This window comes from Lynx rufus, unplaced genomic scaffold, assembly GCF_022079265.1.
Source record: "Lynx rufus isolate CCGP_SWC_20201006 ecotype Redwood Valley unplaced genomic scaffold, mLynRuf1.p SCAF_22, whole genome shotgun sequence".
NCBI classification, from domain to species: domain Eukaryota; kingdom Metazoa; phylum Chordata; class Mammalia; order Carnivora; family Felidae; genus Lynx; species Lynx rufus.
This window is the reverse complement of record NW_025814837.1, coordinates 6709418-6733788: the sequence shown is the minus strand read 5'-3', so window position 1 is coordinate 6733788 and position 24371 is coordinate 6709418. Positions and strand designations below refer to the sequence as shown.

Here is a 24371-nt window from a genome sequence, read left to right as displayed (position 1 = left end):
AGTGATCCGAGGTGCCTGAGAATACTGTGTTCTTGTTAGAGGAGAGATATACACTCCGATGTACCCAGAAGTCAAAAGCTTTAGGTCTAAGAGAATGAAACTTCCATTTTTTCGTAAAGGTACTATTGAGCCGAGACTCTCTTCTTAGGCTTGAAACTTCTGGAGAGCCTTGATTAGAAGTATGAACTGTAGGAGAGAATAATTAGTTCTAGGGGCGCCTGGGTGGCTCAGTTGGTTAAGTGTCTGACTCTTGGTTTCGGCTCAGGTCATGATCTCACAGTTTGTGGGTTCAAGCCTGTGTCAGGCCCTGCACTGACAGTGCAGAGCTTGCTTGGGATTCTCTCTCTCTCTCCCTTTCTCTCTGCACTTCCTGTGCATGTGTGTGTGCACACACACTCTCTCTCTCTGTCTCTCTCTCTCAAAACATTATAAACTTTAAAAAGAATAATCATTTAGCCCTAGAAAAAGCTGATGAATCTTTGGAGGAACTTGACAGTATGACATAGAGTAGGATCAGAAGTTTGCTGGTACATGCTTTCAACAATAGCCAAATTATGGAAAGAGCTTAAATGTCCATCAGCTGATGAATGGATAAAGAAGATGTGGTTTGTATATACAATGGAATACTACTTGGCAATGAGAAAGAATGAAATCATGCCATTTTGCAGCAATGTGGATGGAACTGGAAGGTATTATGCTGAGTGAAATAAGTCAGAGAAGGACATACCATGTTTTCACTCATAGGTAGATCTTGAGAAACTTAAGACCATGGGGGAAGCGAAGGGGAAAAAAAATAGTTACAAACAGAGAGGAAGGGAGGCAATCCATAAGAGACTCAAATACAGAGAACAAACTGAGGGGGGATATGGGGGTGGGGGAGAGCGGAAAATGGGTGATGGGCATTGAGGAGGGCACTTGTTGGGATGAGCCCTGGGTGTTGTATGTCAGTGATGAAGCATGGGAATCTACCCCAAAAACCAAGAGCACACTTTACACACTGTATATTATCCAATTTGACAATAAATTATATTTAATATATATATATAAATAATTAAAAAGAACTCTGCTGATATAATTGATCACTGTACTTTGATATTAATTATGATTTTATAACTTAAAAAATTAGGTAGTCAAATGCATTTCACATGGAAAGTTTTAATTTATCATTGTTGGGACAAAAACTGTGAGCTTTAAGTGACTTCCAAGATAAATTCTGGTGTGTGTCATTTGAGGAAATGTACACCGTTTGTCTGCTTCTGAAATTGGCATTGTTTCTTTGAAGTATTCCCCCCATATTTATCTTTCTTTTTTTTAAGGGAATTGAGGTTGAATTCAGCTTGCCTTTTTAGATGTAGTTTTATGAGTTTGGACAAATGGACAGAGTCATCTGACCACCACCACAAGCAAGATCCTGGAATGTTTTCATTATCACAAGTTCCTTCATGCCCCTTTTGAGGCAGTTCTCCCCTTCCTCCACAGCCCCTGGCAACCGCTGATTGATTTCTGTGTCCATAGTTTTGCCTTTGCTGGATTGCCCTATAAATGGAATCATGCAGTATACAGTATGCAGCATTTTTGTGACTTCTTTCACTTAGCATAATGCTTTTGAGATTCACCCAAATGATTGCATATATATCAAGAGTTTGTTCTTTTTAGTTGCTAGGTTAGTATTTCACTGGTGTGGTACAGTTTGTTTATCCATTTACCAGGTGATGGGCATTCGGATTGTGTCCAGATTTTGATGATTACGATTAAGCTGCTGTAAAGATTTATGTACAGGTCTTTGTGTAGACATATGTTTTCCTTTCTCTTAAGTAAATAGCTAGGGACGGAATTGCCAGATTCTTGTAGGAAGAAACTGCCAGTTTTCCAGAGAGGCTGTACCCTTGTGCATTCCCCTGGCAGCATTATTACAGTTGCAGTTGCAGCAATTCCTAGCTAGCACTTGGTAGTTTTCTTCTTCCCTTTAACCATATATATTGGCACATAGTGGTGTTTCATTGTGGTCTCAATTAGCAGTTCCCTAAAAGCTAATGATATTGAACATCTTTTCACGTGCTCATTTACCATCTGTATTGCTTTTTTGGTGATAAAATTGATGAAACTTTTTGCCTATTTTACTGGATTGTTTTGTGTTTTTTTAAGTTTATTTATTTTGAGAGAGGGAGGGAAGGAGGGAGAGAGAGAGCGAGCACGCAGAAGCAGGGGAGGAGCAGAGAGAGAGAGGAAGAGAGAATACCAAGCAGGCTCTGCACTGTCAGTGCGGAGCCCAGTGTGGGGCTTGAACTCATGAGCCACCAAATCATGACCTGAGCCAAAACCAAGAGTCAGATGCTTAACCGACTGAGCCACCCAGGTGTCCCTGGATTCGGTTTTCTTTTCTTTTCTTTTCTTTTCTTTTCTTTTCTTTTCTTTTCTTTTCTTTTCTTTTCTTTCTTTCTTTCTTTTTTTTTTTTTTTTTTTTTTACTGTATTTTAAGAGTTCTTCTATTCTGGATATAAGTCATTTATCAGATATGTAATTTGTAAATGTCTTCTCCCAGTCTGTGACTTGTTTTTTTATTTTTTTAACTGTCTTTTGGAGAAGATTTTGATTGTGAAGTCCAAGTTACCATCTTATGATTTGTACTTTTTTTGTTCTGTTCTGAGGAAACTTTGCCTCACCCAGGGTCTCAAAGACTTTTTGTCTCTCCTTTATCCTCCTTTCTCCCTACACCTCCTGCTTCATCCATACCCCTCTTCTCCCAAACACATACATACCCACTTCATCTTCAATTTTCTTAATTTTTTTTTTTTTTTTTCAATGTTTATTTATTTTTGGGACAGAGAGAGACAGAGCATGAATGGGGGAGGGGCAGAGAGAGAGGGAGACACAGAACTGGAAACAGGCTCCAGGCTCTGAGCCATCAGCCCAGAGCCCGACGCGGGGCTCGAACTCACGGACCGCGAGATCGTGACCTGGCTGAAGTCGGACGCTTAACCGACTGCGCCACCCAGGCGCCCCTCTTTTTTTTTTTTTTTTTTTTTTTTTTTTTAATTTTTTTTTTTTTTTTTCAATGTTTATTTATTTTTGGGACAGAGAGAGACAGAGCATGAATGGGGGAGGGGCAGAGAGAGAGGGAGACACAGAACTGGAAACAGCATCTTCAATTTTCTAATCTCATTGTGCTGCCTTGGAAAAATTAAATAGGAATGGATACAAAGTAATAGAGATTTACACTGGAGTATTGTGGGCTATAAGCCTTTAAAAAAATAACAATCAGATTTTCGAGAATAGAAAGCTACATTTGAATCCCAGATACTGTACTAGCAGTCAGATTGTTTTACTTTGCCAGTGACCAAAAGAGACAGCTTTTCATGTAAAGTAGCTCAAAATAAAAATTTGTATCTATCTAGCTTCTCTGGAGAAAACTATTGCTTTACAATGCTGTGCACTATAGTGCTTCTGGCCCCCCCCCCCCCCCCCCCCGCCCAACCCTAGTCACCCTAGTTATCAGTACTTGCTCACCGCATGGGACACAGTATCAGATATTAATTGAATAAGTACAATTTTGAGGCAAGCGTATGACAGTAATATACATCCCTGTTCACTGTGCAATCAGGGAATGTTGGTTTGATGAAGGAGGAATGTCAAGAAAACAAAGGTCTCAGAGCACAAATAATACTTTACATTTCTAAGTATCACTTAGTATTTTTTTGGGTGCTTTTCAGGTCGCTGTCTAGCAACCTTGTGAAGTAGGCAAGAACTATTATATATCTTTTTTATAGATAAACTCTCTGGCCTGTCCTGAATTGCTCAGGTAATAAGTACCACTCTTGCCCACCATGGCATGTAAAATTGCCCTTTAAGAAGCTGCTATGTTGCCCATCAGCCCAATCCTTCAGAACATCTGCTCATTTGGCTTTTTTCGTGAGGCACATGTGCAAAGTGTGTTTCTTCTATCCACTTCATCTGAATGCACTTGGCTTGTCTCCCTCCTGATCAGCAGTGACATAGGCCTTTGAGCTTCCATGTCAGCTGCTTATCAGAATGATTCCTGACCTCTCTGAGGTCCCTCACACTGCTCCAGAGCTCCCCAAGATGAGCTCCTTAGTAACAGAAATGTTACTCGTTAGACTATCCCAAATGACTTTCCAAATTGGGTGACAGTTCCTTCCGTCATTTTCTTTGGTGTTTTAACAGATTGAGGGGTGGGGTGGGGGGAATAGAGACTAAAGATCAGAGAAGTCTGTAAAATTACTGTCAAGAGCCAGGACTAGGTCTCGGATCTTAAACTCTTTTCTTCTCCATTATACTTGCTGTGAGTGTTTCTGAATGGCTGGTGACTGTAGTGTTTTAGAATGGGATTCAATGGAACAGAGGGATAAGGATTAGCCCAATAAACTGCTATCGTACAATACTGGGAGACCTCCTATTAGTCCTTAGGACCTGGAAACCTGAATGGACTGAGAATCACTGGTTTCTTAAACTCCTGTGGCAGTTAATGGCTTAGCATTTAACATAGCAGTTGAATAGAAGGCAGTTCAGCCCTGTGTGTTTCATGGATATGAGATAGTGGCACACTATTGTTTTAATTTGCGTTTTCCTAATACTGAATTGAGTGCTTTTCCACATTTATAGGCTATTCAGGTTTCCTTTCTGCATAGTGCTTGTGTATATTCTTCACCCATTTTTCTTTTGGATTGTTATATATTGATTTGTAGGAGTTATTTGTACACTCTTGGCACTATTAATTTTTATGTATTTTACAAGTGTTTTTTAAGTCAAAATTTTAAACTTATTCTGAATAGTAAAATTTCATGTGCATGTTAAATTAATCTTATAGCTCATTTTTAAGGTTCTGATATTTTAAGTTATCTTTTTTCTTTTTGTCTCTATAGGTTATGAACGTGATTTCTGATGAAACTGGATTGGAATAGTTTTCATGATCTTTGCATATTTATATATATATATATATTTTAAAATTTTGCATTTGACTTAAAGTGCCATGAGAAAATTTGCATATTGCAAGGTGGTCCTAGCCACCTCCTTGATTTGGGTACTCTTGGATATGTTCCTGCTGCTTTACTTCAGTGAATGCAACAAATGTGATGAAAAAAAGGAGCGAGGACTTCCTGCTGGGGATGGTGAGTGACGTTTTACACTGATACATCTGTTTCAATAAGTATGTCACTAGTTTGTTCACTAATTTGGATACTATAAAATTTTCATTTTTTTAGATTAATAGTAATTCCTGACTTCCTAAATATGATGATCATGTTACCAACAGTTTTCCAGTGGGTTCCTCCAACAGTTAAAAACAAGATTCAAGTCTCAGTATAGAGTTGCTGAATTCAATATTTGTGTTCACTGTTACTTGTAGTTAATTTTCTGCAAACTGTATTACCAAGTAATGTGGAGAAACTAATATTAATGGTTTTGAAACTAATAACTAATAGTTGGAACCAACAAAATGGTATGGCATTAGTGTAATGACATAAATGCTGAATAGAGTGTTAAAATTTCATTGTTGGGTATTAAAAGATGTTTTTTCCTGCCTTCCCATCTCATTGCTGAGGGAAATCATTCTAGATGGAGGTGGTCTGGAGAGTTCTTTTTGTTAATGCTGTAAATAGCTCCAGTTAGCACTTTTGAGAGGACTTTTGTAAAGATGAGGCTGTATAATAAAGACCACAGTGAGACTGCAGTATCTGGTATGGAAAAGAAAGGAAACACAAATATGAAGGACCTAGGTTTGAAGTCCTAACATTTTGGGCAGTGGACACCTGGAAAATTCAGTTTTGAATACCTGTGTTCAAACCAACAAACAAGTGCTGCTTTTTATTTTTTTAACATAATGAAAATGACTTTGCATTATGAGCCAATAATTCATCTGTTCTGAGCTCTGAACTCTCTATGATTAGTTATAGAAAATCTGGCTATGCAGTAATTCTACTATTTTTAGGAATTCTATGTGAATGATTACTGTTTTAACATCAGTTTTATTTGAATATGTAATCACAGTTAAATTTTTTGTATTTTTATAATGAGAGCACCTGGTCCCCTAAAATTTATAATCTAAAAATATTTGTTTGTATTGGTTAACTGTGCCTACTTACTGTAATTTTTATAGATGGGTTTGTATAACAAGTTCTGTTCATTTCTTCTTGGGAAATTTACCTAAAATTAGATTCAGTTGCTTGCACTGGCTCTAGTAATACCTAGGCTATAATCCCTCCCTGACTTTTTAATTTTCACTTTCCCCTTAAGTTTTTTTTTTTTTTTAATCTTTATTTATTTTTGAGAGACCAAGTGTGAGCAGGGGAGAGGCAGAGAGAGAGACACACACACAGAATCTAAAGCAGTCTCCAGGCTCCAAGCTGTCAGCACAGAGCCTGATGTGAGCCTCTAACCCACGAACTGTGAGATCATAACCTGAGCTGAAGTTGGACACTTAACCGACCAAGTCACCCAGGCGCCCCTCCCCTTAAGTTTTAATAAAATATACTTTAATTCAAAGTCAGCTTATTAATTTGTTGACTTTCCTGGTTTACTCTGTGGCTCTGCTGTTTAGTACCTTTGTTGGTTGACTCCTTAACTGTTGTTAGAACTGTAACTCTGTCTAGATTTAACTCAGAGGGCAGGTATTACCATCTACCAGTAAGTTGGATATTCTTTTCCCAAATAGAACAGATTAACTTTCCCCTCACCCTGCTTTAATTTGTTGCCATTTATAGCGGAAGCTCATGGTGTTCTATTTTAAACACAGAGATGTAAAAGTTAGAAAGAATAGGACCTCTAGTGTGTGAAGATCCACTTGGTGAATATTTTTAAAACTCTGATACGTGCTGGGCAGTATATATATGCTACACAGTTCAATAACAAAAAATAAGGCAAAATTCCTCCCTTTGAGGAACTCACAGTTCAAGAGGAGAGAAAGAATAAGTAAAATACTGATAGAATAAATAGCATTCTAGAGATGTGCACAAGAGCAGAAAGTACTGGGAACATCTCGGGGTGTCTGAGAAGGTTCAATAGGGAAATAATGCTCATGTTGAGAAGTGTCATGGTGAGCAGGTGTTTTTTACGTTTGATAAATAAGCAAAGGAAAGAAGCATGTGCAAGATATGCAAGTGAGAGAATAGAGTTGATGGATAGAGAATGTGAGGAAGGAGCACAGATGAAGCTTGGGAGGTTAGCAGAAGCCACATTCCCAAAGGCCTTTTATGGCATCCTAAGGATTTTGGATTTCTTCCTGTAGGCAGTGGCATGCCATTGAAGGATTTTAAACAAGGGAGTATGTAACCTGATGGGATCCAGACTTTCGGAAGAAAGCCTCGGTGGGCATGTGGCTGGCGTACTAGAAGAGAATAAGGCAGCAGCTAGTCGAAGCTGTCATGAAAGTTTAGAGAAGTTCTTAGAGCCTACAGTAAAGTGATACTGAGGTAGAAAGGAAAAATATATATACATAAGAAATACATAAACAGTGGAATTTACGTAACTTGAGCCACTGAATGTAGGTAGTAATGAAAGAAGAGTTTAAGATACTTCTCAGGTTTCCCTGTTCGATGAATTGATAGGAGGTGGGCCCCCAGAGGCGGAGCAGCTTTGATGGAAGGTGAAAGGATGAGCTGGGTTGGGAGTATTTAACTTGGAAAATTCTGGTAGAGACGTTCTGCAGGAGAGAGCAGTCGAGGCGCAGAATGTAGGTGGTAGCATAAGCCTGGTCTGTGCAGAGGACTGCATCAGGAGCATGTGTAGATTCAGAAGGGACACACCCAGTGTTGAAGAGCATCGTGGAGGTCAGTAAAGAGTCATCTCAGGAAGTTAGAGGTGGAAGGGGAAGCCAGAGGGAGAGTGCTCATGAAAACCCTGGAGTGTTGTTTGTCAAGAGATTTTATCTGCGATGAAGAGGAAGTGTTTCTATATGTTTCTATATGAGGTTTGTTTTGACCCTGGCAGGTGCCATCTGATTGCCAGTAGGTTTGATGTACCCGTGAAGAGTAGAGATGTGTAGCTTATTCTTTAGGAAGCTTCAACACAGAAAAAGGGGTGGTGCATGGGGTGCCTGGCTGGCTCAGTTGATGGAGCATGTGACTTGATCTTGGGGTTGTGAGTTTGAACTCTACATTGGGTGTAGAGATTATTCAAAAATAAAATCTTAACGGAAAAGACAAAAAAGAGAAGGGTAGCGCAGTAGTTAAAGGAATGGAGGCAAAGTTTTATGTTTGTGTGTATTTTTTATGTACATTGAGGGGGAGGTTAAAATATAAGGGACAAAACTAACACCTGAAAAAGCAGGTTCTTAGCAGATGAAACTATGTGGTGTCAAAACCATAAGAAAAGGATTGTATTTGAAGAAATTGCCAAGGTTAATACAGTTTTGAAAACAACGGTGGCATGAGCATCAAAGATAAGAAGTAGCTTTTATACAAAGTACAAAGGTACTAGGTAAAGGAGAAATGGTCTGGGAGTAACGGTGTGGAGATGTGAGATCTCATCCGAACCTTGTGAGACACAGAGAATGACCAGTTCTCCCAGAAGAGGTTTGTGAGGGTGGTGGGCTCTGGGGGTGGGCAAATTTGAGTGAAATCTGGTAGAAGGGCCTATGTGTTGTGGAGAAAGAGAATGAAGAGGCTTTACATTGGTGGGGGGTAGAGGGGATCAGGCTGTTTCACACAACTGAGGAGGAGGGAAGCATGAGAGAATGGCTGAGCAGTAAGCCAGGAGGTGAGGAAACTGTAGGAAGGGAGACGGGGTGAGAGGCTGAGGGTTCCAGACGGGGCTTCAGAGCTAGCATACTTACTGGTTTATATACTGTAAGGAAGCAGAAACATTCCAGCTATCATTGTAAGCTACATCCCAATCAGAGTTGTTAAAATGTGGAAAAAATATTTTGGAATACATAAAAAAGATAATGCCTAAAAACAGTAGAGATGATAATTGTGTACGGGCGCCTGGGTGGCTCAGTTGGTTAAGTGTCCCACTCTTGATTTCGGCTCTGGTCATGATCTCACAGATAGTGGGATCAAGCTCCTCCTCGGACTTTGCGCTGACGCACAGATCCTCCCTCTCTCTCTGCCTCACCCCTGCCTGTGTGTGCTCTCTCTCTCTCTCTCTCCCTCTCAAAATAAATAAATAAACATTTTTTAAAAAGATGATAATTGTGTAATAAGAGAAAATCATTTAGGAGAAGTGGTTTTAGCCTTTTATTTGTATTTTTCCCCAAAAGGGTATCATAACTTTATACCTCTTTATTCTACTTATTTGAGAAAAACACAAGTTAAAATTTGTAAGATTTATTAAAATACATTCAAAGGTAGGTCGTGTGGCTTGTGTATATTAATCTGGTTTGGTGGCATTCAGAGTGAATCTGTAGTTTTCTTGGTAATTAAGTTTTTAAAACATGATACTTTTTGGTTGGCTCATAAGACCAAGAGTTGTGAGTTTGAGCCCCACATTGGGAGTAGAGATTATTTAAAATAAAACATGAGACTTTATTGTTTTATAAGTGAGGTTTACCTGAAATGTAAAATACATTTGTTCTCACATAATACTGTGGATTTAAAATACCTTAGTCTCTCCCTTGTCAGAGTTGATTTGATTTTTAGAAATGATCTGCATGTAAAATTTTATGCCAAGGAAGATTTTCTTTCAGTTCAGAAAATGATATCCAAATCCCATTTCAGTTGGTTTTAAACAAAAATTTTACTGAACTTAACTTTTAATTTACATAAAAGACTGGTAAGTAGAGTGCATGGAAAGTTAATGCTTATCATTTAATCTGCAAGTGCATTAGTAGGAAAAATATATTCATTATCCACATGCACTTTATCCTGAGCTCTTTGCCAAAGAAAACTAGTTTACTAGTCCATTTAATTATTTAGGATATTATAATCTCTAAATTAGAGTATTGTGGTGGATTCTGTAAGTCATCTAGTAGTCATATAATTTTTGGTAATTTCTATTATAGCTTGGAAATTTCATGTGTACCAGTAGGTTGAGTTACTTAATATGGACACTGTACTAGATATTCAGGTTATTAATAAGTACCAGGTGGTCAAATTAGTAACATGTCACAATAGCAGGATTGTGTATGTTGTAGAGTTTTGTCTGCTTCTTTAAGATCTTAAGGCCAGAGTTTTACTTCACAGTGATTGGGCAAGATTTTAACTTTCTGGTCATATAGTCTCTTAAGCTATAAGCAATCAAGCTTATACTTACTAGTCCTCACAGAAGTAATATCTGGAGTCCTCCTTCATGCTCCCACAACCCCCAGGGAAAATGTCAAATATAAACAAAAGTAGAGAAATAGAACTCCCATATACCCACCATCTGGCATCAGCAGTTTTCATTTCAGAGCTGGTCTGGTGGCAATGGATGTGTGGATACCTTTTCTCTCTGTCCTCCCTTTCAATATTTTTGTTGTTGATAATGAAGAAAAAATCGGGTGTTCCCCCCCCCCCCCCCAGTTTCCCACAGTTAGGATTTGCATCCCTTTAACACTTTTTGTCATGTCCTTTGGTGTCTTATATTTTCTGTGAATTGATAGGTAGGTCCGAAGGCTTGATCAAATTCAGGATCTCCCTCTTTCCCCCACCACCTCACCCCAGCAAAAATATGTTGTAGGTGGTATTCTGTATAACTTAATACTCTTACTTTTTTTTTTTAACTTTTTTAAAATTTATTTTTGAGAGAGAGAGAGAGAGAGAGCGAGCATGAGTGGGGGAGGAGCAGAGAGAGAGGGAGACATAGAATCCAAAGCAGGCTCCAGGCTGTGAGCTGTCAGCACAGAGCCTGACACGGGGCTCAAACCCACGACCGTGAGATCATGACTTGAGCTGAAGTCAGACGCTTAACCAACTGAGCCACCCAGGCACCCCATGCATAACTTAACACTCTTAATTTAAAAGCCAAACAGCATGAAAATGTTTTTTTCCATTTTAACTTTAAAGCATCGTCTTATACTAAAATAGGGTTCTGATAACGAAAGATATTTATGATCAGAGCCACTAAATGTCTCCCACCTACTCTTTGTGTTAACTATGCTCTCCATGCACACAGTATAATTGCCACATCCAGAACTCTGCTGCTTTCTCTTGACCCCTGAATATCCCAATCCCCAAATCTGTTGGTTGCTTTTTTTTTTCAGAGACAGACTCAATTAGAATTGACTCTAATAAGAGTTTTATAACTTGTGATTTTTAAATATTTAAAATCATATATGGGGATTATACATCTGTACTTGTATTATAGTTTTTATTACACTTGTGATTGGGAAATCTTGAAATTGTATCAACCCTGATATTTAAAGAGCTTAGTTACTTGGCAAACATTAGGCTTTGTTTTTAAAAATTGTTTTACATGAGTTTCCTATAATTTTCCTATAATTGAAGTTATTTGCTAATATATTTTTAAAGTTTATTAATTTTGAGAGAGAGAGAGAAAGAGATTGAGCTGGGGGAGGGGCAGAGAGGGGGGGAGGAAGGGGGAGAGAGAGAGAGAGAGGAAATATGAATGAATGAATGAATGAATGAATGAATGAATCCCAAGCTGGCTCTGCACTGTCAGCATGGAGCCTGATGTGGCGCTTGAACTCTTGGACTGTGAGATCATGACCTGAGCCAAAACCAAGAGTTTGTCACTTAACCAGCTGAGCCATCCAGGTGCCCCTATTTCCTAATATTTTAATGCCCTCCCCAAATCACAGTTCATTCTGAGAACAAGAGCAAGATTATCTTATACCATTTTTTTTTCTTGATGGTTGTCTAAGACGGGTGTTTTTATATTCTAGACAGAGTTGTTGAAGACACAGTAATTTCATATTCTCTGGCTCTGGTGTTGGTAGGTTGCTTTGTACCACGATCTGAAACAGTCTACAGGTCAGCTTTACCAACTAGTCCTATTCTTGGGCAGATGAAGCCTGGCTGAAGAGAGATGGCTTGTCTACTGCCTTGATGTCTCGATTTTTGTGCAGACTTTTTGGAGGTGCCTAAAACGTAAACAATGGGAGAATAAAATTTTCAGTTTTAAAAATAAACAAAGTAATGAAAGTTTTTGTAATGTTTATTTTTTTATTTATTTTTTTTTTTTAACGTTTATTTATTTTTGGGACAGAGAGAGACAGAGCATGAACGGGGGAGGGGCAGAGAGAGAGGGAGACACAGAATCGGAAACAGGCTCCAGGCTCCGAGCCATCAGTCCAGAGCCCGACGCGGGGCTCGAACTCACGGACCGCGAGATCGTGACCTGGCTGAAGTCGGACGCTTAACCGACTGCGCCACCCAGGCGCCCCGTAATGTTTATTTTTGAGAGAGAGGGAGAGCGCACTGCACACATGAGTCGGGGAGGGAGCAGAGAGAGAGGGAGACAGAATCTGAAGCAGGCTCCAGGCTCCGAAATGTCAGCACAGAGCCTGATGCAGTGCTCAGATTCACAAATTGTGAGATCATGAACTGAGCTGAGGTTGGACGCTTAACCGACAGAGCCATGCAGGTGCCCTCAAAACAGGTATTTTTATCCCATTCTTGGCCTCACCCCATTCTCTACCAATCCCTTTTATTTTTTTAAAATTTTTGCCCCATCCCTTTTAGATGAGAAGTTTAATACACTTTTTTCCAAGTTTAATATATCTGGGAACTTGTTTTTCTTGGAACATTTTTTAATATGTCAAAAGTATAAAACAAGGAATATTTCGAAACTGCTGATCTAGAATATTACCCTTTTTATGTTATCACGAGATAACATGACTTAGAATGATCTTTCATGATACTCCACCTTGCTTGATGCTTATTCTGATGTCTATTATCATTTCTGGGGTTTCATTTTGGCTTATTTTGAATAGCACTTTTGCTCTCATTAATTCAGCATATACTTATAAAACTCCTACAGGACACTGTGCTCAACTCCCCAAAAAGTATGCGAATGAATCAAACCTCAGCTAAAAAGAGATCGTAATCTAGTGGGGAGCCCACAAGACAGGTTAACAATCATTATGGAGGTAGTACTTGATTAGAGATCTAAGAGCCCTAGATGAAATGATGTGGCAGTCAGGAGTAGCAGATGATCGCTGCAGAGAGATTTGGAAAAGCTGCAGGCAAAAGAAGCTGTTGTAGCTGGGACTTGAAAGACAAGTAGGGGTTTGGTATTGTAGAAATTGGAATGGGGAGATGCCATGGGAGGGGACCAGTGTGAGCAAAGGCACCAACACAGGAAAACATGAAGCACTTATGAAGGGAAGTAGTGAGTTGCTGTTTGACTGAAGGATGATGACACACTGGAGTGGGCGTGGGGGGTGGCATGGTGGAGGGCTGAATAAGTGTTAGGTTTGGGAAATTTGGTTAAATTTTCTGTTAAAGAGGGGCGCCTGGGTGGTTCAGTTGGTTAAGTGTCCAACTTTGGCTCAGGTCCTGATCTCACAGTTTGTGAGTTCGAGCCCCATGTCAGGCTCTGTGCTGATAGCTCAGAGCCTGGAGGCTGCTTTGGATTCTGTGTCTCCCTCTTTCTCTGCCTACCCCCACCCCCACTCATGCTCTGTCTCTCTCTTTCTCTCTCAAAAATAAACATTAAAAAAAATCTTTTTTAATTCCCTATTAAAGGGTTAGACTTTAGGAGATCATGGAAATACCATAATGAAGGTCATGCTTTAGAGAGGTTAATGTGGTGACAATATTTGAGATGGGAACGCCAAGGCTGCGTGCGATTCAGGTGAGTGAGTAGTGCAGGGTGTGGAGGTCTTGAGTGAGGATACTTGTGTGGAAGAGGAGGACAGGGCAGCCCCTAGAAGGTGTCACAGACGTAGAGGACGGGCTCAGAAATGGCTCTGGGTGCTGAGGGCACAATTTAAACTCATGTTATTAAACAAATATTTACATTTGCTGTAAAATTGTTAATTAAGTTTCCTCCTTATTCTTAGTTCTAGAGCCAGTACAAAAGCCTCATGAAGGTCCTGGAGAAATGGGGAAACCAGTTGTCATTCCTAAAGAGGATCAAGAAAAGATGAAAGAGATGTTTAAAATCAATCAGTTCAATTTAATGGCAAGTGAGATGATTGCACTCAACAGATCGTTACCAGATGTTAGGTTAGAAGGGTAAGTACCTAGTGTGGTCCTGTTGGCATTTAATTAAACTGAAAAGTGTGCTCTCAAGTCCCAGTAAGTTGCACTTCAGTGTTGACAATTCTGAAAGTGAATGTTATATCACTGTTATTACTTATCCCATTTAACTTATTAAATGTTGATGAAAATAGTACTGATCATTAGGCTATATATTTTAAGCTTTAGATTAGAAGTGTATTTTAAACTTATCAAAATGTTCCTATAATCAGCTTTTAAAAAAGATTCTTTTAAGTTGTAACTTAAAACAGTAATGTATGTAGTCATAGGTGTACATATTAGTGAATTTTTACATATACATATACACCTGTCTCATCATTATCCAAATCAAGATATGTGTGTTAAATGAATATACCATAATTTATTTACACATTGATAGACATTTGGGTTGTTTCCACCCTTTGACTATTACGAACAAAGCAGTTGTGACATTCTTCTGCGTGTCTTTTGGAGGACTTAGACTCTTGTTTCTGTTTGGTATGTCTAGGGGAAAGGAGTAGGTTATACATATATCTAGCATTAGTATGCGCTGCCAAACATTTTTCCAGGACGATTGTGCCACTTTGCATTCCCACCCCCAATATAAGAGGCCCAGTTGCTGCGTGTGAAAGGTACACAAGATATCTGGGCTAGGGGACAACAGGCCCAGTGAAGAGCAAAGGAACTATGCAGAAAACACACGGAACAAGTGGGCAGATACATGTAGCTCCTGAGACCCTACCACCTTGCCCTCTGTGGCTCCCATTGATGCCAACAGCCAGGCCTTCCCTCTCCTTCTCCAGGCAAGAGATTGGAGGATCATTCGTAACACAATAGGACTAAACACAGAGAGGTGGAGGAAAACTGATATTAAGCATCATTCAGAGCTAATAATCACCTTTTTGGTTCCCTATTTTTATAACAAATAGGTAACCAAGGAATATTAGACGATCACAAGAAACCCTCAAACATGGAAAGTATAGTCCCCAAAAAGAGAAGTAAGCAATTTGGGAGAAGCAAAAACTATTCAGGTAGAAGAAAACTTAAAAAAAATAATCCCAAAGAAATAAAATATTACAACCTTAAAACAAGAGTAGGATACTATTCAAAAGATACACTAGGAGAGCCAAAAAGAGTTTTTGGGAGTTTAAAAAGAAAGAAAGAAAAAGGCAGAACTCAATAGCAGCTCAGCAGCAACCCTAGAAACAAAGGAGCAACATTCTAGAGGAAAATAATTTCCAACTTAGAATCTATATCTGTCCAAACTTGCAGTCAAACACACAGGTTAAAAAGGGACGTTTTTGGAAATCCAAAAAGGTCTCATAACACTGAGCTGCCACACATCCTTTCTTGGGAAGTTACTGGAGATTATGCTTCACCAAGTGAGGACTCAAACCAGGGAAAAGATGGACACAGGATATAGAAGACAGGAGATGTGACATAAAATTAATGTGGTGAGAATCCCTTGAGGATGGTGAAGGGAGAGCCCTGGATGAGAGTTGTGTAGGCCAAGAGGCGGCCCACCCAGATGGAAGGAGGCCAGGATACTCAGGCCCTGGAGAGACTTCAAGAAGATGGGGGATGGTACTGCTCAATGTCTCTAGAAGAGATTTAAATCTGACAATTGATGGAGAGTTTGGGATGCAGTTAATATTGTGCATATAAAAATTAAACCGGGGTGGGGGGGATTGAGAGTATCTATATGTTCATCCAGCAGATTCATTGTAAATCTTAGGTTTTCACAAGCTCTTTACTCTCCTGAACAATTTAAGAACAATTTTCTTACTAAAGAAAGCCAGACTCTTCAGGGAAGCCTGCAGTTAAAATTTGAATGATGTCTATGTTAAAAAAGACTCAATTATTTTTGTTTTGGCAGAGTTATTTTTGTAATTGTATTAATTCCCCTATGTACATTACCACTCTTAACACATTTTGTTAAGCATTTACGTTTTGAACAGTGTTTAAACGGTGTGATACACATGCTTGTGCACTGAATTTTGGGCTTGTTGAAGACTGCTCAGATTCGAAAGTCTTACTTTGCACAAGCTGCTAATACATAGTCCTTCCTGCCAGACATTTGGGCCCTGTGGGAGTGGGCCACTTGGGAAGCCGGCACAAGGTCACTACTGCAACTGAACAGCCTTTTTACACCTTCTTGCTCCATCTCTGTGCAAGTGTCCTTTAAAGTTGTTGTTTGTTTAACTTTTATTGTGGGAAGTTTCAAATGTATACAGAAGGAGACAGTAGTATAATGAATCCTCATGTGTTCATCACCTTGCTTCAATAATCCCTAATAGTCTCGTCTCTTAATGCCCTTTTATATGTCCCCCCAGCAGTCTCTGTCTTCTGGTATTTACACCTCTATGTATTTTCTTCCTGCACTGCACTAGCATTGGTCTGTATGACCAGTAGAACACAGTACAGTGATGGAGTGTCACTTTCAGGATTAGGTTATAAAGTGCATTGTGGTTTCCAGTTTGGTTTTTTATTCTCACTTGGATTATTAGCTCTGAGATTAGCCAGTTGACTTGACATGAGCACCCCTGTGGTAAAGCCCATTTGGTTTGTGGCCTTTTGTGGATAACCAGCTGAGTGCTCTTAGAAGCAGATTCTCCTATTCCAGGCAAAGGCATATCATTTGTAAATATTTCATTATGTATCTCTGAAAGATAAGGATTTACAGAGAAAGGAAGGAAGGTAGGAAGGTCATGATACCATTTTTATACCTGAAAAAATAATTAACAGTGACTCCTTAATAACATGAAATACCTAGGTAGTGTTCAGATTTCCCTAGTTACACCATACTTTTATTTTTTTTGTAGTATTTGTATCAGGATCCCAATAAGGTCCATACGTTGCAACTGGCGAACAGGTCTCTTAATTCTTTCTTAGTCTCTGTAAGTTTCCTCTCCATCTTTTTTCTCCTTAGAGTTTTGTTGTTGGAAGACCAGGCTGAATATCTTGTATCTTTCCTCAGCCTGCATTTTCTGGACTGTGTCACTGTGGTGTCGTTGGCTCTTCCTCTGTTCCCTCTCTTCGCTGTGGATTAGTAGCTTAAAGGCATTTTGTACCAGTATCCTTCAAGTCAACTAAATTGCGTGCTTGTGGTAGGAAAGGTGTGCACTCTGGTCAGTCATGTGCGTCTCCATTGGACAGGTGCGTTCTGTGTCCCATCTGTCTGTTTTTTTCTTTTGGAACTCCCATTAAGCCAGGCTCTGGGCTACCCGAATTGATTCTTTTAGTCTCTTATATTTTCATCTGGTCTTTTTTCTCCTTCCAGGGAAAAATCCTAGACTATCTTTGAGCTATTCTCTTGAATTTATTTGTTAAATTTTTTATTACTAAGTCTTTGCCATTGTTATCTGGCATTTTAAAAATGTAGGCACAAAATCCTGCACTTTACCATTTTTATACATGTAAGAATTTGTGAGATATTTAGTATAACAATAGCATTTTAATCTTTCTAGTTTTTAATTTGTTTCAGTTTATTTATTTTGAGAGAGAGAGAGAGAGAATGAGCAGGGGAGGGGCAGAGAGCGAGGGAGACAGAATCCGAAGCAGGCTCTGTGCTGAGCCTGAGTGTGGGGCTCAAACCCACGAACCGTGAGATTATGACCTGAGCTGAAATCAAGAGTTGGATGCTTAACCGACTGAGCCACCCAGGTGCTTCAGCCTTTCTAGTTTTTAAAGTAAATTTAACTTTGGTTTAAAAAATAATCAGTTCCATGAGGCGGGCTGCTGTTAAAGGTCTTCAGAAAAATTGCCGGGGCCAGGATAATTGATTTGGCTTTGAATCCAGGTCATCTGGCTCTTACTTCTCTTTTCTCTTTTCCTAATTGCTGAAAGCTACTTTTTTTCATTTTCTTAACCATTCCTTCTAATGCTAGGTGAAATTATGGAAACTGATTAAAGTAATGTATTTGGTAGAATTCTGTTGATTTTCTTACATCAGATAAGCTCCTCTAGATAACGGGATGAATTTGTGGAGGTTGCTTTGCTTATAATTTTTTAAGATTTTGTATTTTCCAGGTGCTTTATAAATAATTGGCATTTCTGGGGTGCCTGGGTGGCTCAGTCGGTTAAGCGTCTGACTTCGGCTCAGGTCATGATCTCACAGTTTGTGGGTTTGAGCCCCATGTCGGGCTCTGTGCCAACAGCTCAGGGCCTGGAGCCTGCTTCAGATTCTGTGTCTCCCTCTCTCTCTGCCCCTCCCCTGATCATGCTCTATCTCTCTCTCTCAAAAATAAATCAACATTTAAAAAAATTTTTTTAATAATTGGCATTTTTTTCTTTTCTTTCTTTATTTTTGAGAGAGACAGAGTGCAAGAGGGGGAGGGGCAGAGAACGAGGGGGACACAGGATCCAAAGCAGGCTCCAGGCTCTGAGCTGTCAGCACAGAGCCCGACATGGGGCTCAAACTCATAAACTTGAGATCATGACCTGAGCTGAAGTTGGTTGCTTAACCGACTGAGCCACCCAGGTGCCCCAAATAATTGGTATTTCTAAGGCTCATAGATATTTTGTTTCACTTAGATAAAATTTTGTGGTGAATATTCTAGCATAAATACTACTTTTTTGTACCTGTCTTCTAATTTGGTTTCTACCTGCTTCGTGAAATGTAAATTTTTCTGTTATAGAAATTTAGCAAATTCCCTGATGTTTTTTATCTTTTGCCTCAGAGAGACGTGATAAATTATAGTTTAAAAACATGCTTCAAAATATTTGTCTTGAAACTTTTTATATGTATTTTTTATTTTGTATTTGCCATCTTTTACTAGGGATCTCAGAAATTTTATTTTTGTGAAAAACTAACCTTCTGTTTCCTTTAATTATTTCTCAAAAATAAAATCATCTAAACATCCAGAAAGCTATAGGAGGTAACAAACCTTTGTATCAACCACCAGCTTTATTGAAGCTTCAGCTGCCATATTTTCTTTATATTTTGCTTTTATCAATAAAACTTTATGGCTATAGTTGAATCTCTTTGTATCCTCCTCCTCAGTTCCAGGCCACTTCTCTCTAACAGTCATTCTGATTTTTCCATTTATCCTTACTGTTCATGTTTTAAAAGTACTTTTATATGTCTATATATATAAATAATATATAGTGTACTTACATATTTTTAACTTAACAAATGATAGTATAGCATATGGATATGCACATATCCTTCTGCAACTTTTTAAAAATTGTTTTCGTTCAAGCGTTGATTTTGAGATTTATTCATGTCAGTACATGTAATTCTGGATTTATTTTAACTTCTTTGTAGAAGTCCATTGTATGAATATGCCATAATTTATCTATTATTGTTTTACTTTATGTGTACATATTTTGCAGTTATGTCTCTGTAAACATCCTTTTACATGTATTCCTTTCTGTAGATGTAACAGTTTTCTGTAGAATAGTGCTTTTCAAATTATAATTCATGACCCTTTACTTACTAATGGATTGTGAAATCAGTCGTGAATACCTGTTAGCATTTTAGTTACTGAAATAGAAGACATCGGAGTGTGTTTTCATGTAGTAACATTTTTCATTAATCATTGTTTCAGGATGTGTGCACTAGATTAACATAAAATGTATTTGTTACTGTGGGTTATGGTCAGAAGTGTTTGACAGTTGAAGTGAAATTATTGTGCTGAGAGGCATGTGCTCTTTTATTTCAGTCAATTTTTTAAAAATATTGCTCCCTCACTGTTTTCACCAGTTTACATTTTCCAGCTATAGAGAATGAGAGACTTCCTTTCTGCACATACTCATGCACAGGATAATAGTGGCATGGACTGGGCTAGCACAGGTGGAGAAGTTTTAAAATTCTGATTGCATCTTTAAGATAGAACCTATCAGAATGCTGGTGGGTTGGGTATGGAGTAAAAGAGAAAAGGAGGAGTAAGAATTTGGGTCTGAGCAGCCGTCTGAATTGCAGAGATACTTGCCAAGATAGAGGGGGAAAATAGAAATATGGGATTGGTTGAGATAGCAATCAGAGTGGATGAGATGAAAAGGAGGCGAGGTTAAGTGACTGCCTTTTCAGCTTTTGAAGAGTGAGAAGAGGAAGATCTAGCCAAAGGGTACGAAAACATGAGGTACGAGGGGGGAAAGCATATGGAAGTCAAGCAAATGTTTGAAGGAGTAAGTGGTCAACTGTGGTAAATGCTGCTGAGATGTGAGGAGGAGGAGGGCTGTAAATGGCCCAGTGGATTTCAGGGTGTGGAGACTGTTGGAACTTAGATAACATTGTTTCTGTGGAGTGATAGGAATGAGACCCTCATTTAAAAGAATGAGGAAGAACTTCCAGTTTCTGTAATGGCAGCCTCAGTGTTTTGAATCACCTCTTCAGTTGAGGACAATGAGAAAGTTAGGAAAAAATATATATATATTTTTATATGTAAGTCGTTTGCTTGAAAGCATCCGGATGTTAGATGGCAGAGCTTAGAAGGCAGTGAAGAATTATGGAGCCAAGGGATGCCTCGGTGGCTCAGTTGGTTAAGTGTCTGACTTCATTCAGCTCAGGTCATGATCTCACAGTTCGTGAGTTTGAGCCCTGTTTCAGGCTCTGTGCTGACAGCTCAGAGCCTGGAGCCTGCTTCAGATTCCGTGTCTCCCTTTCTTTCTGCCCCTCCCTTCTTGCACTTTGGCTCTCTCTCTCAAAAATAAACAAATATTATTAAAAAAAAAAAAAAAAGAGTTACGGAGCCAAAATATGGGAGAAGATAAAAACTCAGAAACAAGCCTGGAACTTTTACCAGGGGGCCCTCTACTGACTCCAGAAAGTGTATACTGAGAAACTAAATAGTGCTTTTGATAGCCTTTTGGTGCTGGGACATAAAACCTATAGTCCAGAGCCTAATGTGTGTGTGTGGTAAGGGGAGAGTCAGATAGCCCTTCCTGCATGCTTTAGTTTTAGGTTCCTAGAAATAGTGATGAAATTCAAGTAGATCAACCCTGGCAGTGACTGAAGCCCAAGTTTAAACCATCTTAACCCAGGAAACTGAATTAAGATGATTAAGATTTACTGGTGCCTCTGGCTCCCCCTAGATTCAAATGTAAATCCTCTCCATAGAAAGCTATTAGGCCAGTGAATTTTTATTTTTATTTTTTTAAGTTTATTTATTTATGTTTGAGAGAGGAAGAGAGTATGCAAGTGGGGGAGGGGTGGAGGGAGAGAGAGAGAATCCCTAGCAGGCTCTGTACTGTCAGGACAGAGCCAGATGTGGGGCTCGAACCCACGAACCATGACATCATGACCTGAGCCAAAGTCAGCCAATTAAGCCACCCAGGTGCCCCAGGCCAGTAAATTTTTAAATGGTATTTCATGTACCGTGCCTGGCTTCACTAGACACCTGAGGAAATAAGGCAACATGAAAAAAAAAACAAAAAACTAACAATAGACAGTGGAAATAGACCCAGGTAAGGGAGTTAACAGGCACAGACTTTAAAATGATTGTACATAATATTAATGTGTTCAAGGAGATTTTTTAAAAAGATTGAGAATTTCAGCAGGGAACTAGAATCTATTAGAAAATAACCAAGTGGAAATTTTAGAATTGGGAAAGTACAATAATAAAAAGTAAAAACATAATGGATGGGTTTAATAGCAGATGAGATCTAGCTAAAGAGAAAATTAGTGACTGAATTATAGATCAGAAGTAAATATCCAGAGTGAAGCATGGAAGATAGAAAACAGAGATAGAATGAGAAGTGTAGAATTGTCAACAAATTGTAGTCAAAGTAAGAAAGAGAATAAAGCAGTAGCAGTATTCGAAAGTACAATGGCTAAGAATTTTCTAAAACTGATGCTAAAACGGTAAGGCACAGTATCAATAATTTTGATGAATTTTCAGCAGGATGCTGGCCACATCATAATATTGCAAGCCAGAGCTAGAGAAAAGAATTGTAAAAACAAGCAAAGGGGCGGAGGGGACAGTGAAGATTACCTTCAAAGATACAACAGTTGGGGCGCCTGGGTGGCTCAGTCAGTTGGGCGGCCGACTTCGGCTCAGGTCATGATCTCACGGTCTGTGGGTTCAAGCCCCGCGTCGGGCTCTGTGCTGACCGCTCAGAGCCTGAAGCCTGTTTCGGATTCTGTGTCTCCCTCTCTCTGACCCTCCCCCATTCATGCTCTGTCTCTCTCTGTCTCAAAAATAAATAAACGTTAAAAAAAAAAAAAAAAAGATACAACAGTTGAGTCTGACAGCTGACCTCTCTGCTGACTTTTCAAGAGAAAAAATAAGCCAAAAGATGGTAACATGGTGCCTTTTATAGTCTGAGAGATAACTTTAAGCCTAAAATTCTATATCCAGCCAAGATACCAAGTATCTTTCAAAAATAAAAACCTGTAAGATAAACAAAACTGAGATAATTCAATACCTACACTAAAATATAGTAAAGAGTGTTCTCTAAGCAAAAAAAAAAAAAAAAAAAAAGAAAAAAAATCCCACTGGAGTGATCAGGTATAGAAATGAAGGAAGAGCAGTGGAAGTGGTAAATTTGTAGATGAATTAATGTCAACATATAATGGTTTTTTGGGTGTGTGTGTGTATGTGTGTTGTCAAGTCATGGGTAAAAATGCCAGTTAATATTAGACTTTAATAAATAAATCAAGGTTGTGTATTGCAATTTTTAAGGTTACCACCAGAAGAAGGTAAATGTTAGTAGAATGGAGGAAGTAGAAATTTAAAAAATTTAAATTCAGGGGCACCTGGCTGGCTCAGCTGGTAGAGCATGTGACTCTTGATCTCATGGTCATGAGTTCAAGCCCCATGGTGGGCATAGAGCCCACTTAAAAAAAAAAAAATTCAAAAGAGGGAAAGAAAGGAGAGAAAAGGGCAACTATTTCTATTTATGTAAGATCATGGGTTTAAACGCAAATGTATAATTAAATGTAGTGAAGATTTTAAAGGATTTTAGATTAAGAAAAATGACGACTATATATATTATTGTAAGAGGCAGACATTAAAAAAAAAAAAGGATATAGGAACATGTAGGGTAAAGAATAGAACAAAACATACCTGATCTATATTACTGTCAGGTAAATAGAGGAGACTTCAAGGCAAAAAGCTTAACTGCATTAAGAAGAAAATATTTTATCCTAGTTGACAGTGTAAATACGGAGTATCAGAACTTGTGAGGTGCAGCTAATTCCATGTCCAGGTAAAAATAGATACATTTAAATGCAGTTAATGTTTTCAAAAAGAATATAAATGAACTATCATAAGAAATTAGAAAAAGGACAGCAAATTAATTTTAAAAAAATGGAGGAATAGAATCTAAAGTTAATAAGCAAATTTACAATAGAGGAACAACAAATCCAGAAGTTGGTTCTTTGAAAATGCTAATAAAATTGACCAGTCAAGAAAATAAGAAGAGGGACAAATAATCCGTATAAGGTATGAAAAAGGTAACATTACCATAGATGCTGACCTCAAAAGATAATATATTTCAAAGAGCAGAGCTTAATACAGCAGAATGTAAACATAGAGTATGGAGTCAACAAAGCCAAATGTTAGTTATTTCAAAAGATCAAAAATCAAAAAACCCTTTTTTTTAATTTAAAATATTTATTTATTTTGAGAGAAAGAGATCATGCGTGAGCAGAGGAAGGACAGAAAGAGGGAATCCCAAGCAAGATCTGTACTGTGAGTGCAGAGCCCAACAGGGGGCTCGATCTCACAAACCACGAGATCATGACCTGAGCCAAAATCGAGTCAGACGCTTAACCAACTGAGCCATCCAGGCACCCCTCAAAAAACCCATTCCTAAATAACAACTATCATGAATGGAAAAGAGGACAATTACCACACATCCTGCAGACATTTAAAAAATTGTAAGTAGATAGTATAATCCCCCAGGTATCCCAAAATCAGCATAATCTTGATATGAAAATCTGACAAGGGCTTGATAAGAAAGGAATATTATAGGCCAGTCTCATTGATATAGATAAACATAGATATAGGATTCTAAATAAAATGTTAATCAGCTAAATCCGGCAATATGTAAAATTAATACATTAAAACCAAATTGGCTTATGCCAGCATGCAAGGTTGATTTAATATTTGAAAATCATTTAAAGTCACAACATTAACAGGAATAAAGGAAAGAAGTCATGTTATTTCAGGAGATCTAGAAAAAGGATTTGATCAAAATGTGTCACTGGTTCTGACATAAATTCTAGCAAACTAGGAATGAAAGGGAACCTTCTTAATCTGATAAAACGTATCTACTGAAACCAAAATGAAACAAAGCCTCTCAATAGTGAAAGTGTTCAATTTGAGACCTGGAACATGACATAGGTGTGTATTA

General features: G+C 38.6%; 1 protein-coding gene across 1 annotated transcript in view; it reads left to right on the top strand.

Moving 5' to 3' along the window:
- Positions 1-24371, top strand: part of GALNT1 (polypeptide N-acetylgalactosaminyltransferase 1) — an 80089-nt gene that overhangs the window by 10811 nt on the left and 44907 nt on the right. The window contains exons 2-3 of the mRNA XM_047087090.1: positions 4881-5126; positions 13895-14069. Coding sequence (XP_046943046.1) covers positions 4988-5126; positions 13895-14069 — 314 coding nt within the window. The 5' untranslated portion in view covers positions 4881-4987. The remainder of the gene's footprint in view (positions 1-4880; positions 5127-13894; positions 14070-24371) is intronic.